General features: G+C 35.9%; 1 protein-coding gene across 1 annotated transcript in view; it reads left to right on the top strand.

Annotated features, from left to right (window-relative positions):
• The window catches only part of Col11a1 (collagen, type XI, alpha 1), a 192,619-nt gene that overhangs the window by 102,933 nt on the left and 72,634 nt on the right, over positions 1-17,052 (top strand). Inside the window, exons 36-41 of the mRNA XM_013516403.1 lie at positions 2,484-2,537; positions 6,632-6,685; positions 10,852-10,905; positions 13,617-13,724; positions 14,325-14,414; positions 14,703-14,756. Coding sequence (XP_013371857.1) covers positions 2,484-2,537; positions 6,632-6,685; positions 10,852-10,905; positions 13,617-13,724; positions 14,325-14,414; positions 14,703-14,756 — 414 coding nt within the window. The remainder of the gene's footprint in view (positions 1-2,483; positions 2,538-6,631; positions 6,686-10,851; positions 10,906-13,616; positions 13,725-14,324; positions 14,415-14,702; positions 14,757-17,052) is intronic.

Genomic DNA, 17,052 nt, shown 5'->3' with positions numbered 1-17,052 from the left:
CAATTTGTAATTGCTAAACTGTGGAAGCAATCCAAATGTCCATCCACTGAGGATTGGATAAAAAAAATTGTGGTACTTTTATATAATGTAATATTACTCAGCTATAAAGAAAGATAAAATCAAGGCTTTTATAGGTAAATGGTCACAACTAGAGACCATACTCATAAATGAAATAAATCAGACCTGCATGTGTAAGGAACATATTGTCTCACTAGTGTAAGAATCTGAAAGAGTGAATAAAAACTAGGAGGTATGATAGACATTATGAAACAAAAAGAAAATTCTCAAAAGTAAAGAGCAACTGGGTTGAGGGAGCAGAGAAAAGAAAGGAGAAGTTATGTAAGTGTGTATGTACAGGCTAGCTAACATAGTTGTACTACTGTCTTCTATTGCCCTACAGAAAGGAACAGTTAATGATTACTTGTTTGATCAACCTTGCATGTCTCATTTGTTTTCTGGAGATTCGCTTTGAAGATATCAATACCTAATATAACAAGCATTGTTAATTTCCTACCACTTAGTCTGTAACTCTGTATTGTTTGTATTGTTTTTAGGCTGTTTTGTAAATGGATGTGTATTTGTTAATATGTTTTCCTTCTTTTACTTTTAAAATGAAAATTTAAAAAAAATTACAAAAGTAGAGTTTGTTACAAAATAAAATATTATCTTAAAATTTTGTATGTAAAATGATTTTTTCAATCTTCTTCAGGTATAGTGATATTTAAGAATCATAGTTCCATAGTTTAATGTCAATTTAAAAATTTCATAAATTCCTAAAGTATGCCCAGTGCTTTCCTAATTTCATGTGATACCTTTTTGCAAACTATGTGAATAATTTGAGATTTCTTTTCTTGATTTTTTGATTTGTGTGTGTGTGTGTGTGTGTGTGTGTGTGTGTCAAAATTTCACATTTATTAAGGGTAAGAAGAAGCCAGAAGGGTAGAGGACAGATGGCTGTGCAGTGTGAATTTGGACCGAATATAAAGGGAGGAAAAAAATAATATAAAAAATACACCTTAAAATGTAGGGTGGGCTGTTCAGAAGAGGCTGATAGCTGCTTTTTTCTCTTTCTTAAAATTTTAAGGTGCTAATAGGGGAAACTTGTGGTGATTTCAGAACTAACATTGACAGAAGAACAGCAATGGAATTTTTCTTGCAAAGTCTAAATTGATAGCTCAAAAATAAATTCTATTAAAGACCATTGTTAGCAAACTCATTTTTGATGAGAACATACAAAAATCCTACCCTAATTCTATTCTATTATCTATGAAACTATATTTCTATTGTGTTTTATATAGCTATTTTGTAAATACAAAAACTCTGTTCTGGCCAATCCAGGATTGTCTTTTACATGGCTTTCTCCATGGGCTACACAATCACTGCGCTCGGGTCTATTTTATGCATTTTAAATATATGTAAATGTGAGATTTGAATAATATAATTCATTGAACATCAAGCCTAGAATGATACAATATGTATTTAGAGTGAGTGCTAATGAGAATAATTGTATAATAAGTTTCTTTCGTTTTGTCTACCAAAGAAATTCTACCAAAGAAATTTATACATGAGCAAAATAAGATACTGACATTCTCAAAATCAAATCTATTTTAAATGCAGAGACTAGTTAAAGGTATTTCCTGTGAGTTTTTGAGACACTCACTTTTTTGTCTCTTAGTTGTGTCTGAGTAGAGCCAGAACAGACATAGAATTGAGTTTTTTAAGTAAGTCAATGCAGCTTGAGACCATAATGTTCAGTGAGGTAAATCAGACACACAAGTTTAAGTATCGCGTTGTTTGTCTTGTGAGAACCCTCAGGGTCCGTGAGGAGCAAAGCAGGACAGATACAGGAAGTATGAACGTGTTCAGATGGGAAGGGGAACAACAGGATGGGAGATTAAAAAGGAGAATGCAAGAGAAAAAATGGAAGCAAAGCTTTTGTAAATGGGGAGGGAAGAAGGGCTAAAGGAAGAAGAATGGGAAAGAAAGAAGAATTAAGATGTGTTATGTGCAGGTGCACATCCCCTGTGATGAATGCGATCAGTATATATGCCAAGCGTGTACTAATAAAACATAAACCAAAAAGATTTTAGCAATGTTTTTCATTTGAAATGCTATGGAATTGAATCAGAATATCTTCTCTTTTGGCTTAGAACATTTCCAGCCAATATGAAAATTTTTTAAAAATTTTGAGATTTCTTGATTCATATATATTCTGTATACCTTTTATGTGATCTCTAAATATTTCCTGTGCTTCAGAAATAAAAATGTTGCTGTGAAGTGCAATTTTAAATAATGAAAACTCATCCATTTTACTTTGGTCTTAACAACACTGATTATCATGTTGCATTCATGGCTTTTAATGTCACTATGGTTAAGAAGTTGTATGCGACACTGTATTTTATCTGTAGAAGTAAACTGCAGAATATAATGATGTTTCTCTGAGGACATATTGTTCATTTTTCACCTCTGCTTTTTATTTTTAGGGTCCTCAAGGACCTCAGGGTCCAGTTGGATTTCCTGGACCAAAAGGCCCTCCTGTAAGTGTTTCAGTCTCTCTCTCTCTCTCTCTCTCTCTCCCTCTCTCTCTCTCTATTCAACAATATTTCTATATTTCTGAGTTATGATTGATATTTAAAGTAAATTTTATATGTAAATACTGATAGAATCCCTATAGAATAAAATTAAATTGAAGGTCATGAGTGAATTTTTAATTTATGAAATTCACAGGCTGTTTTGAATAGAATTCAAGTGTCTCTTATTAAATGTTCTTTTACACTGCATCAAAGACTTGAACAATATGAATATTATTTTCTCAACTACTCTTCTACTACAAAATGCTTATTGTGGATGACATTAAAATTGTTGCCACATATTAAATATTTGGTGAACTGGAATTTCCCTTTTATTTTCCAGCTCCAAGTAGAATCTTCCATTCCTGTTCAATTATAATTCCCTAAACTCCCTCCAATATTCTGGTACTACTTATGTAACATTAATACTTATTTATTCAAAATGTTTTTGTCTCTATAATGCATTTTGCATAGGAAATGCAAAGGTAATTCTTATGAAATAGCATACTTTTAAATAAAATTTGTTTAGTCTATACTCTCTTTTTTTTTATTTTTGAGACAGGCTCTTACTATGTAGTTCAGGCTGGCTTGAACTCATTATGTAGCCCAGGCTGGCCTCGAGCTCATGGTGATCCTCCTGCCTCAGCTTTCTGAGTGCTGGAGTGACAGGCATGTGTCCCATGCTCCGCAGATCAATACTCTTTTTAATGTCATTATAAACATCTTTATAAAGTTAATTGAAGAACTTTATTTTCAAACCTATATATTCCTCAAAGCAGAGCAGACTTAGTTGTTTACTGTTTCTTTCTTTCTTTGGAACCTATGCAGTTTGTTTTAACTAGAATCAGCTTACCCATCTGCGTAGTGCAGAGGTGCTCAGAATACATTTCGTGGCCCAGGAGTGTCAGTAGCATTTGTCATATCGTTAGAAGCAAAAAGTCTCACTTCCTACTCAGAACTCTGTAGAGGGACCCAGTTCCTGTTTTAACAAATGTTCCAGATAGTTCCGATGCATGCTAAAGTTTGTGAATGTTCCATTCTCCATGTCCGGACTAGCCAATATGGCCCAAACTTTAATTCACAACTCGCTGGTGATTTACTTATTTTGAAGTACCAATGTGTGTTAAATATTAAATGATGAGGCAATCTCTTGTTTTGCAATAATTTTGAATACTGCTTAACACTGAACAGTTCTGCTTTATTACTTCAAATGTATCAACAAACTACTGTTATCTACATTACAGAAGAGGATCAACACAACCAAGCTGTTTTGAAATTTAATATTGACATTAACAGCATATGTTATTTACACAGTAAGTGTTGATCCACAAGTACTGTTCAGTCTTTGCTAAGTTTCATAAAGAACCAAAACCAAAGTTCCTAAATTGATTATACATACATTTTTCTGATAGGTAGGTCTGTGTTTTAAAACAACGTGGTTGTTTTAAAAACCATAGGTTATGGTTAAGTCCATTAAGGTGTATAAGTCCATTAAGGTCTATAACCTCGATATCATTCCTTCATTTATATGTGTATATATTGTTCTGAATTGTGTCCCCATTTTTAGTTGTCAAAAGCCATTGACTGATTTCCCTTAGACTTTGTCAGTCTAGCACTCATGTATCTTTCAACATGATGTGAACATCGATCTTGCCCTCATTTTATATCCAAGAAGTATCAGAAATACAATAAATGCTTGTACTCAGAAAGCATGCAGGAAAGCAGCACTGATAGGAAACATTACTTTCACTGTTAAACAAAACACTGCCTTGTATGCAGTTCTATAAAATCTGGGAAATAAATGCCGTCCTCATTTTGCAATAGAAGAAATTCAGGTGGAGGGATAGAACTGATGTCATCCTGCTGATTGATGGGTTTGTCACTGGACCTGGAGAAATTGTACACACAGACGGACACATAGATGGAATACTTGGAGTGTTCTAATTAGATTCTGTTCGTCTCATGCTAGTGCTTCTGTGTTTGAAAAGCAGGTAGTCATCCCACTTAAGAAAAATCCCATTTGAAGGGATTAAAATTTATAGCATGACTATTAAAAAGAACATTCTATTTATAAAAGGAGACAAGTCAGAACTCAGTACCAATGAGGGTGAGGAAAGAGCTTTAAACAGTCACTGGGGGGTATCTTCATGGCGTGGCGTGCTGTGTCAGGGCACTTGCCTTCTGATGGGTCTGTTTCCTCTGTCCACCAGCTTACATCAAAGGAACAGGCTATTTTGATAAATAAAATTCTTACTTTTGAATGAAGTCGATACCTACTTGTCAATTAGTGTGCTGTATTTTATTAAATAGTAATGTGGAGCCATTGCAGCTGTTTAAAATTCATTGCCTAATATTAGAAGTACACATTTAGATCAAGAAAATGACACCATTGTTCTTTCATGAGGCCGCTAACCCTGTTGCATCAGACTGTGTGGAAACAGCGTGAAAAATCACGCTGCAGCCCCTCCAGGAAGACACCATTAGACATAAGATCACTACTTGAAGGGATTATCATTTTTAATGAAATGCTGATATACTTATATCAGCAAACATGACGGGGCATTTAATTTTTATATTTCAGATTTGTTAGTACCATGTATATGTCTTGTACAGATTGCAAAACACATCGTCTGAGACACACTGTTATTTGCTCTTTTGAAAATTGGACTTGGATGAAGTCTATTAGCAGTTAGAGACTTATTTCTGTTTCACCTCTAAATTAAGCACAGACTTCATTTTTCCATTGCCATGTGGCTAGTGACTAATCTGTGGATGTTTAGTGTATCTTTTTTGTAGAAAAAATGTTTAACTTACATCCAAACATGTTTTGGGCCCTTTTTAAAAAGTTTTCAAATTTTGGTGTTTCTGACCAAGATTGGACTAGAATTACAGAGGAGGTTCTGGAAAATGTGAACAAATCACCAAACAAGCCGTGATCTTGTGGAATGTAGTAACAGTTTTTAATTAAAGGAGGTAACTCACACACTGCGCAGTGTGTCAGTGCTCATGAGGTCAGGGGGCAGAGCTGGTTTGGGTGGGCACTTCCAGGACCGCTCCAGGAGTCTGCCAGACCTAGACAAAGCCTTGTTCTGGTGAAAGAAAGCTGTCTATGAAAATGAGCTTATTTTGAAATAAAGCCTTCAGTTCAGACTCCCTCCATATCAATGAGTATAAAGACAGATATTTTAAAATAAATTTACTTAAGTAATTAGAATGTACAGAGTGGCATGCTGTTGTCATTAAGAACGTAATAGTACAGTGCTCGTCTTTCTTTATCCAGAGAAGTGAGAATTATTTGGGCTTATACCTGTCAGTTATATTCTAAAATGGTAATAGTTTCAGGGGCAAATATGTAATCTATAAGGCAGTCTATAGAGGCAGTCTGTCTCTATAAATATTTAAAATATAGGGTCTTTCCAGAGTTGTCTGCCGTAAGTACTTAGTTAATATCTCCATGTAGTCACACGTGACAAAAGACAGCACCCTTTAATAGATTTGCTCTCTACTTCTTAATTATGCGTTGCTTCCAAAATGGTGTATTTAAGAAAATCCTTGAGAAAAGTTTGCTCTGCTGATTTCTCGAATTGAGCGTAGACGTTGTTTCTTTCACTTGAATCAGATTGGTTAGGGTCCTTCTGTTACAGCCTTTTCATTCTTGTAGCATGTTTGAATCACCACGCGAGGGCAGTGTGTTTCTCTGTTACCTGTGTTTCGTTGCACAGAGAAATGAGTTCTGAACAGAGGACTACAAAAAGGAAAGAATAATTAAGTACTGAAGAACTAACATTTCCAAAAATAGAAGAATAAACACGTGCAAATAAGCCTTTGAAAGATAGATGCAAGTAAAATAAATTCATTAGTGTATGATGTTTAGAATAGAACTCTAATTTGTTTTTTAGTGTCAGTTGTAGCCATAGACTATGTTAAATGGTTATATATACAAAACATATGAACATTAAAACAATTCACAGTGAAATATAAGAAATCATCTAAAACATTCATCCTGTAAAATAATTCAAGCGGTATTTATGACATGGGTTGCTTTATATTTGTGATTTCAGGGTCCGCCTGGGAAGGATGGACTACCAGGACACCCCGGGCAGCGTGGGGAGACTGTAAGTAATTCCATTTTTTGGTTGAAATTTTCTGTCTTTCATGCCACATGGGTTTATGGAAGGCTGCTTTATTGTTAACAGTTACCAGTTTGAGGACAATAGAGGAAGAATCCTTGAACCTTTGAACCTTTTATTTAAACCTATAAATCAATATGTAAATAGATCCAAATTTGGACCTAAAAAACCCTAAAACACAAGACGTCTGTTGAAATGATGGTTCTCCTTATCATCATCAGCACCTTAGAAAGGATCAGGTGGGGAAACCCCATTTCTTTTTGAGTTATCTCCCCAAGATTACCACCTTGATTGTTTCACTGAAGCCTATGGACTCAGCCCCTCCGAACTATCACAGCCCCCACCACACGGAAAGGCTTTGCTATAGTTCCTGCACATAACAGGACATTCTTCAAATGTTGGGCTGAAGGATCAGGTATTTGCTGACTTTGGAACCAAAAGGGTACATTTGTTTTGGAAGTATGTCAACGGCATCCTCTTATGTCAAGTGGAATATGTAGATTAAAAAATGTAATTGAATTTTATTTAAAAACTGTAAGGAATATAACATTTTAAAAATTGACTCAGTAACTCATCGTATATATGATAATTTAGGCAGAAGAAAAGCTGGCAGTCCCACTATAGATGAAGGATTCTGCAGGTGTGCTCGTTTACTTGCTGTACTTAAAAATGTGATCTCCCAGTGGGCTGTGTTCTGATCACAGGAGCTCCTAGGTGGGGCGTGCCCCTGGAATCGATTCCTGCTCCTCCCTCTTGGTTCACTTGACCCAGATTTCTTGAGGGAGCCACTGTACAGTCTACCTTTGACTCCGAGGTTCAGACTCACTTTAGGGCATCCTGCCAGTTGACAGCGTAACTTGGAATTGATAACAAATGTGATAAGGAATCTTCAGATTGTATTAATTTTCTGCCATTTGAGAAGCAGGCTGTCAGCAGCAACCCAGTTACTGTCTCAATCACCAACTGAGAATTCTTAGTTAACAACTTAATGTTAGCTGGGCTACAGACTTGAAAGTCTTGGCTTTCAAAAGCAGAATCAAGAATTAGCAAATGGGACCAAAGAATAAAATCGTTGGGATTGCCCCTTGGGACTGATAGCTGCATAAGGGGAAAAAAAATGAACTCTCTGTAAAAGGATCCACCCTGAAATTTGCAAATGTATTTTTATTTAAATTTTGTAGCCATTTTTGGTTTTTACAAAGTCATATGTCTTTCTGGGAGTAACTCTAGAATGTTTTCATAAGGTCTTTTGAGGAAGCAATACCTAAAGAATTACATTAAAAGTCTCTTTTGTTCTTCAATTTAATCAATAGCTCTGTTTCTATCCAAAGTAGCCATATAATCTATAACATTAAATTTAAATTTAAATTAAATTTAAACAAGAAAAATGGCATATTAGCTAATGTTTCTAGGAAAAATGTTTGTATCTATTGGTTTCTCATAGAAAAGTCCAGAATTATTTCTCAAAAATTGTATTCTTGGTGTCACGTCCATTTTTAAGTGAATCACACTATAGCCAGGAACTGTTCTTTCTTGACTTTATCCAGGCTGACTGGAATTCAAAAGATTTCCTTGTACAAGAGTTAGAATCTCAAGCTGGCTAAGCTTTGCTATAAATGTGTTATCTAATTTCAAAGAGCAAATTCTTTTATTATATTTGAGTTTTGTCCCCCTTCAGATATCCTTTAAGATTTGTCTTGATTTCTTACATACTGAAGCTTTGCAAGTCATGCAGGAAATATTAGAAATAGTTCCTGTTAGAGACACAACCCAACCATCTCTGAGATATGGTGTGAAATCCAGTATTGATGCTGAAATTAATTTAGTCCTTCACAGATTATTAGAATAGGAATTCTATTTTTGTTTAGTTTAGCAGCAAATTTGCCGAACTGCCGATGCATCTATTAAATTAATTTCTGTTTTCAGAGACTTTGAATATTACATTAACTTATTTTAAAATTAAATGATAAATGAAGCATTACTATAGATAATGTCAAACAAGCAAACTGCATTTTAAACTATAAAAATCTTACTGTACATAGTTTGTTTGTCAGACTCCCAGCTTCAGATGTATTAGACACCTGTCAACACTCTGGATTTCTTGAATGAGCAGACCTCAAGCAGTGCTCTTTCAAATCTATCACCTGCGCAAGCAGGCCAGCAGCCAGGGTTTTTCTTTTTGCCTGTAGGATGCAAGTGTATGTTGTAAATTTGTGTAGACTTTGCTCAATTAAATAACGATTTTTAATCAATTCATTTCAATCAGTTATTATTATAATCATTTCTGAGAGATAGTCTTGCTCTCACAGTGACTAAAAGAAGAGGTTTAAAAGATTTTATTTATTTGTTTTGCTCTTAATTCGAAGTTGCATTTACCCCGTCAAGTCAAACTTTAAGTGTAATCTCACTGAAGGGAATGAATTGGGCAATATTAGATATGAGTATCAGAGGACGGTGCGGAGGTGAACATGACCGGAATCTGAAATGCATTACGAAACAAAGCTTGGGACTGAAACAAAGCAGCAGATTGGGCTGCGATTGTCTTGAACTTTTTACTGAGACTGTCTGGCACTGTATGTGTTTAGAAATAAATTGATTAGATTTGGTTATATAAGGTGATAACCCTGGCTAATGCGGAAACTCAGTGAAACTGATTGGAAAATCTTGATCATCAAAGAGATTAGCATTTGCATCATACAAGTTACTGGGCAAGGAGAGAAGAGCTGTGCTTTGGAAGAGTTCCTCAGATGACATTAGGATCAATGACTGAGTGAAGATCCCAACTACGCCTAGGATGTGAAGTCCTTTCATTAATACAGGGAAAGACCACTGGGGCAGTGCTGAGGGTGAGGGAGCATTCAGCAAGCTCCACGTTGAGAAACTGAAGAAGGAGCGCCTTATAGAACTGGGAAGGTCCAGAGGCACTTACCTGAGTTTTAGAGTTCCGCACAATTAGAAATTTAGAAATAATTTGGAATAGGTGCAGTATTTACCAACACAGAGGTAAAACGGGTCGTGGAGATTGTTGGCATAACCCAGGCAGCAGTCTATGTACGTCTGTAAGCTAACGCATAGACACACATGCTATGTGTTTACTTTGTGTTTATGTTTGTACATAAATTTGTAAATCCGATCCGCAACCTGTGAGTTTCTGAAAAGCTAAAATAAGCAAACTGTGATTATGATTTTAAAATGCTAGATCAACTTTGGGATAATTTCTCTCAGGTTTTAGTGGTTTTGCTATTGGCAATAATTGTTAATGTAGAATCCAGAGGGTTTTAAGAATTAGTCATTTTTAAAAATGTAAGAAATCAGTTTTTTTTCTCTCTGTAGCATCAGTTAAAATACTTACAAATATACAGTCTTAATCACCCAGAAAGTTGTGGGGCTACTAGTTTCTATTTTTTCTTGTTAATTTTATTATTTTTAGCCTGGTTATATGTTATACTGAGTAAAATTTTGGCAAATATTGTTCGCTTTGTTTCAGTTCTTTAAGGTTTCTCTCTCAGTATTGTTTTATCTGCTTCTCTAAATGTTAAATGTAACTTAACTCACATGAAAATAATTTGTCTATTCTAATACAGTTATATAGAATAAATAATCCACAAGAAGCCTAGATAAGCCTAGAAACTGAATATATTACCGAAATATTGATTTAGTGAGTACATTGTGCTCACATTAACCAGACTATATTTTACTATCTGCAAAGTGCATTTCTAACTATGCTCTATTAAGTTTTAAGAAAGAACATTGATAAAAAACCAAAATGATTGTTAATCATATACCATATTTTCTTTATAAATGATGTTTTATATCTTGTTTTATATTTTGAGATTGTTGGATTGCACTTGAAAGACAAGAATAAATATCACATACTATAGATTTTCACTGTGTACAGAAGCAGTAAACTATTTTAAAGAACAGGCAGATTATCATTTATTTCATCCATGAACATTGGTCATTAAAATTCTGTGTATGCTTTGATCTGGTCAAACAGTGTGAAGAGTGTCTTTTTACCTCAGCCTCATGGCATTACCTTATATTCTAAGTTTATGATAGTAACCATGGAATTACAATGTGAAATAGTAAAGACAACAAAATTTTAATTAAAAAATTGGAGTCTAATAACAGCTTCTACTTTGCTTCCTTAGGGATTTCAAGGCAAAACTGGGCCCCCAGGACCAGGAGGTGTTGTTGGACCACAGGTATTGTTGTTTATTTTTCTATCAAGATTTATATTTATGTTTATATTTTCACTTTACTAACCTTTGTGAAATCTGTCCATTTGGTTTTGACTCACACTGTGTATGGCTAACATCAGTGAAATTCATCAATTAATTAAAGCTGCCGTTAATTTATTTTAATATACAAGAAGAATAAATGATGGAAATAGATCAGAAAATTTACAGTGAATTTAACAGGGAAGTCTAACTATGATGTCACCTATTTTTTCACATGTCCGCTTTTTAAAAAATTGAAATTCTTTATTAAATAGATTGACTTTCAAATTTAAAATTAGTTATTTCAGTCTTTAATATAAGGTCTAGAAGTGTAGTTATATACTTCTATATAGTAAAAGCAAAATATAAATATCTTATTATAATATTTTAAAAATTTAATGTTTGTGGTGTTATATTTTATATTTCTTAAGATTTTTTTTGTCTATAACAATTAGTTTTATCAGGGATAAAATATTAGTTTGTTTTCTTTGAGCATATGTGAAATATTGGCAAAGACGAGTATGTGTTTCTGCCATGTTGGGTGGTAGAAATCTCAAATGTTGGTGTGGTATCTTGAACTAGGGAATTACAGAGCTGCAGATAATAATTCATGAGAATAGAAAATAATGTTTTTATTCTTAGACAAAACATGTTGAGTGGACAGAACACTTTTAATTTAGCCAGTTGGGATTTTACACCAAGTACTAAAAAAGATAGAAAAAGAGCCATAGCATCTGGGCAAGTATTTTAATAATTTAATTGCTTTACATGATCTTTTCTATGCTTCTATTGGTTCTTGATGTTTTGCAACTTTTGCAGGCAAACATGCACATACAAAAATACATGCACAGACACATGCACACAGAGAAATGAAATCGTCTTCTTTCTAGAAATTTGTGTAACTGAAGCAAAAAAGAATCCTTGGATTGTGTGACCATTTTATTTCAGAAAATAATTCCTCTGCTAAGGGAAAATTTAAATGCTTGTTCTTTCATAAAGGAAATGTGGAAGGAGTGTAAGCATGCATGCATTTCTGTGCTGAAGATTCTTTTCACTGCTTATCACTTGCAATTATACACGTATCATATATATATATATACCACATATATGATGTATGTATCGCATATGTACCTATATATGGTCTTAGTAACCTTCTTTGTTACTGGAGCAAAGATTAAATTTGTCTATTCTAATAACAATAGAAAACAAATTTAACACAAACATTAAATTTTTAAAATATTATAGTATTAAGATATTTATATTTTGCTTTTACTATATAGAAGTATAAAACTATGCCTCTAGACTCAATTTATATTCAAAAGACTGAAATAACTGTAATTTTAAATTTTAAACAATCTCTTTAATAAAGAATTTCAATTCTTCATTACTTAGTAACCTTCTTTGTTACTGGCTCCAGTAACTCTTCATTCTTAAGCTAATTTGACACCTTACATAAAAATGAATGTAAGATAGTAACCTTCTTTGTTACTTTGTTATCTGTCAACAACACATGAAAGGAGGAAAGGTTTATGTGGAGGTCACAGTTCATAGTCATCTGGCCCCAGGACTGGGTAGCATGGCAGAGGAGAGCTGCTCCTGGCGTGGCAGACACGAAGCCAGGGAAACGGTACGGGAGATGAATCCTTTCAGGCTGCACCCCAGGGACCCACCACTTCCTGCTAGCCTCACCTCCTACGGCAAATCTCCTGCAGTACTATCTCCTATACGCGATAATCTTCGCAAAGCCCCACCTCGAGGCGTGTGACACTCTGGGGGATGTGTATCTGTGGAGCACATGTGTTCTTTCTGCAAAACCAAAATGTAAAAATATATTTTTAGAAAACAACTGGGGATGATATTATCCAGGCAGCTTCAGTACAACATTCTACTGTTCAACAACCATGGTATCTGGAAGGTTTCCCCTTACGTAATTTTAATTTAAATCCCTCATTTTGCTTTCTATTCTAAGGGGAGGTAGAGAGTAACTGGTCACCATTCCCTATTTGTACTTGAGAGCTTATTATACTCTAGCCCCACAAAACAGCACCACTTTGGGGACACATAAATGACCCGGCATTTTTCACTTTGGCATTTGCTGCAATTTAAGGCGGCCGGCTATTTGTTATAGCCTTAGGCCTGAGAGAACTGCTGGGCCAAACTCACTGCCGTCAGGATGCCCCTGTCACATTCCTTAGACTTCTCGAATGAATATAAATTATCAGTAGGAAAGTTTCCAGTTTGTGGAAACTCCCAGGAGAACCACTTCGGCTGTGCGGGTTTCCGAGGTCCTAGGCTTGTTATCAAACAGTGATTCATTGGGCACCTGCCACCTTGGCTCCAGTAACTCTTCATTCTTAAGCTAATGTGACACCTTACGTAAAAAGGAATGTAGCAAACGATAGTTATAAAACAAAGGCTTTTTATTATTATTAAGGAATTAGACTGGCCTCATTCTGAAGCGAATCTGGTATTAAACAAAGAAAATATCTTTGTAGACTTCATACACTTCTCCTGGCTATTAAGACTATGTGTAATCTTTTCAGATTTTTGCCAGAATGCTACTTCAGTGCTTTACAAAAAGAACATCATGAAAATGAATAACAATTATCATCTTTTGTGAAAATGAGCAATATTTGAGTTTTCATTTTACTTAAGATAAAGAAGCAGTCTAATGCGGTTTTGCTTATATAATCTAGGGACCTACTGGTGAGACTGGTCCAATCGGTGAACGGGGGCACCCCGGCCCTCCTGGCCCTCCTGGTGAGCAAGGTCTTCCTGGCGCTGCAGGAAAGGAAGGTGCAAAGGTATAACATGCTCAGGATATTTTTAGCTTACTTCTTTGTAGTTCTTGTCATCTGTCTGCAGACATTCTGTATTTTACCAGTATTTAAATTAGAATCAAGGAAATATTTAGTGTGATATTGTTCTACTTTAAAACATTACTGAATAATAGTATAATACCAGTTGGCTTGTTGACCATAAATGAATGTAATTATATATACATCTTTAATCTAAATATTATTATTTCATTTTAATGTATATTAAATTCCACACAATGTTCCTGTTATCAAATGATATTAAAGTTTATTTTATTTTATTTTATTTTATTTTTGGGTACTGGGAACTGAACTCACAATCTTGCGCTTGCCAGGCAAGCGCTGTGCCACTGAGCTAAATCCCCAGCACCAAAATTTCCTGTCTTATTTATTTATTTTTTTTCTGGTACTGGGAATCGAACTCATGACCTTGTGCTTACCAGGCAGGCGCTGTGCCGCTGAGCTATATCCCCAGCCCCCAAATGATATTAAAGTTTAATTAACAGTAGATCGGAGGTAGCCACAATTTTGTTCCTAGAAATATGCATAAATTTCTCTTTCTTGACTGATGTGTATTATATTCCTTAGGGAGACCCAGGTCCTCAGGGTATCTCAGGAAAAGATGGACCAGCAGGATTACGTGGTTTCCCCGGTGAAAGGGGGCTTCCTGGAGCTCAGGTATGATCAATGTAAAGGAAAAGGAAATCCTGCCTGTCTCATCTAATGAGAATGAAATTTCTCATTAGATGCATCTTCTCAGACCTTAACTAAAGAGTCATGAGTATTTAGAAGAATATACATACAGTTGCATTTGATTATCATTATGTATCATCATATATATGTGTAAGTATTTATATGTAGGCTGGGAAATATTGCCTCCTCTCATCCTCCTTCTCTTAATCATACTTTTCCTATTCACATTCAATTCACATTTATTTGTTTTCTATGTCTTTTCACTTTCCCTAGGGTGCGCCTGGACTGAAAGGAGGAGAAGGTCCCCAGGGCCCACCAGGCCCAGTTGTAAGTATGGTGATAGGCAATGGCTCTGCTTTCTGCGCTGGCAGATTACCACCTTTCTCGTTGTTCTCATGCTGTGCTCCCGCAGCGTGGAGCGTCAGTCACATGAGTCCATGCTGGCCCCGCTCATCGGATGCGCTAGCGGTACAGAAACGGGAGGAGGGTGGAGATGGCCAGGAACACGCGCTTGTGCTTCTGGTGAAAGTGCCCTGGGGCTTCTTACCATTTCTAGGGGAATAAATCAGTTATGAGTGACAGGAGCTCACAGCCGCGGAAGGTCTGGAGTGGGTATCATTTGTGTTATTTTATTTCATTGCTCTCTTTCCTTTCATTTAAACAACCAATCACAAAGTGAGAATCAGTCTTACCCATTACCCACGATGCTTTGTGTAAGTAAAGTATTGCGAGGTAACTGGCAAATGAGCAAACGTCACAGTCTTACCTTAGCTTGCACTGCTTCTTCTCCCACTCTTCGGAGACGTTGAACACAGACTTCGGATTTACCTGCACCCTCGCCTTCGCTGTCAGAGAGGCTAGAAGGTCACTGTGAGAGCGAAGCTCCCTTATTGAGTCCTCTTCCCTCATTCTTGGTCTGACTCGCCCGCCTCAGTAGCTGTACTTGTCTGCGAACTCTTTTCCACCTTCATCTCCCACACGGTGAGGTCACGTCAGTCCCGCCTCAGCATTTCCTTCATGTATCCCTTTTTCTTTAGTTTGGCCACTGCCCGCTTTGTTCCGTTTTTCCACGCTCTCCTTGACTTCTTACATCTGAACACAAAACCTTGACTCCGGCTCTTACCCTTTCTGTCAGACTTTTCCATGAGTTCTAGATTGTCTTTTAGTGTGAAATAAAACTGTGCGACTGCTTTGCTTCTGTCTGTGTCTCCATCCTGCCTCCAGAAACCAGACTCCTGCTCATGGCCAAAGAAATAATCATCTTTGCTATTGGCTGCTGGTCACCATGGTCTGTTTTATTTTCCTTATTACCTCCTTTTAATACTAATTAATGCCCTGAACTTCCTGGGCCTAAACCTCTATGATGTTTTGTACTTTAAAAGAGTATATTTTATTCTTTTCCCATTTTTTTATTAAAATCTATTTTTCCTTTTTCTTCTTGGCAAAATTCTGCTCTGGTACAGGTAAAGCTGGGATGTTCAGTCTTGATAAAGTCCACTGCGGGAAACTTGTTGCCATTCTAAGGAAACCTATCCCTGCTCAGAGCTGTTTGTCCCGACCCTGCTTAAGAAACTGCCTTGAGATTTGATTCATTCTCTCTCTCGTCAGTCTGTGACCTGCCTATGTGTTAGTTTGCTTACATTCAGAACACCTTGTCTGGCACACAGTAACCATCCGGTACTTACCTTTTGAATTATCCTAACACCTGCTATTGGAGTAAAGTCTGCATAACGTGAAGAACACTGAAAACAGCACATGTAGCATTTGCAGGTCGATTAACCTCGTCCATCACTTATGAGTAATCATGAGCATAGAAAATTTGATGTGAAGTGTTTTCCATTCCAAATAACAAATATTGAAACAGAAAAACAATGATTTGCTAGATGTAAACTCTAACTAATCATGTAAGTTAGTCTGTTTTCACTCTTATTGTTAATAGTTAAGACCTTACAGTTTCTATTAAAACCCTGGATTGAGAAGCTGTGATTTCTTTAACAAGGAAGGTAGTAAGTACTATTTTGCAGTGCTTTTTTGTTTTTTGGTTTTTGTTATTGTTGTTTTTTCTCCAGTACCGGGGATCGAACTCGCAACCTTGCTCTTGCCAGGCAGGTGCTGTGCTGCTGAGCTAAATCCCCAGCCCCCTTATTTTGCAGTGTTGATCAAAAAGATAACAGCAAAACATCAGAGGGAAATACTTGAGAAGGTAGAGAAAAATGATACAATTATAAATCATATGGAATGCAGACCAAGAATATCTTACAGAACTCTTTGATTTTATGATGTGTAGGCACAAGCTTACATCAAGCTCAAATTAACTTTACTTTTGCAGACTGGACAGATAATGGTAATTACAGAAGAAATTCCCAGAACAGAGAGAGTTAGAGATTCAGTGTCATTTATCTGATGGGAAAGTATTTGAAGTGGTGAGTTCTCTCAGGAAAGCAATGTGATAAGGAATACAAAGGCTAAAGGAAATAGAAAAAGAAATGAAATATGATTGAGAATATGTATCCTTTCAGCTCTTATGCTGGATACTAGGCGTGAATTACCTTGTTTGATCCTTGCAAATTGGCATGATAGATATTACTGCCATTCCATTTTTAAGGCAGAATATCTGAGGCTT

The sequence above is a fragment of the Chinchilla lanigera genome, unplaced genomic scaffold (genome assembly GCF_000276665.1).
Source record: "Chinchilla lanigera isolate Chin_1 unplaced genomic scaffold, ChiLan1.0 scaffold00034, whole genome shotgun sequence".
In the NCBI taxonomy this organism is placed as follows: Eukaryota; Metazoa; Chordata; class Mammalia; order Rodentia; family Chinchillidae; genus Chinchilla; species Chinchilla lanigera.
This window is presented reverse-complemented; position numbering and strand designations above follow the sequence as displayed.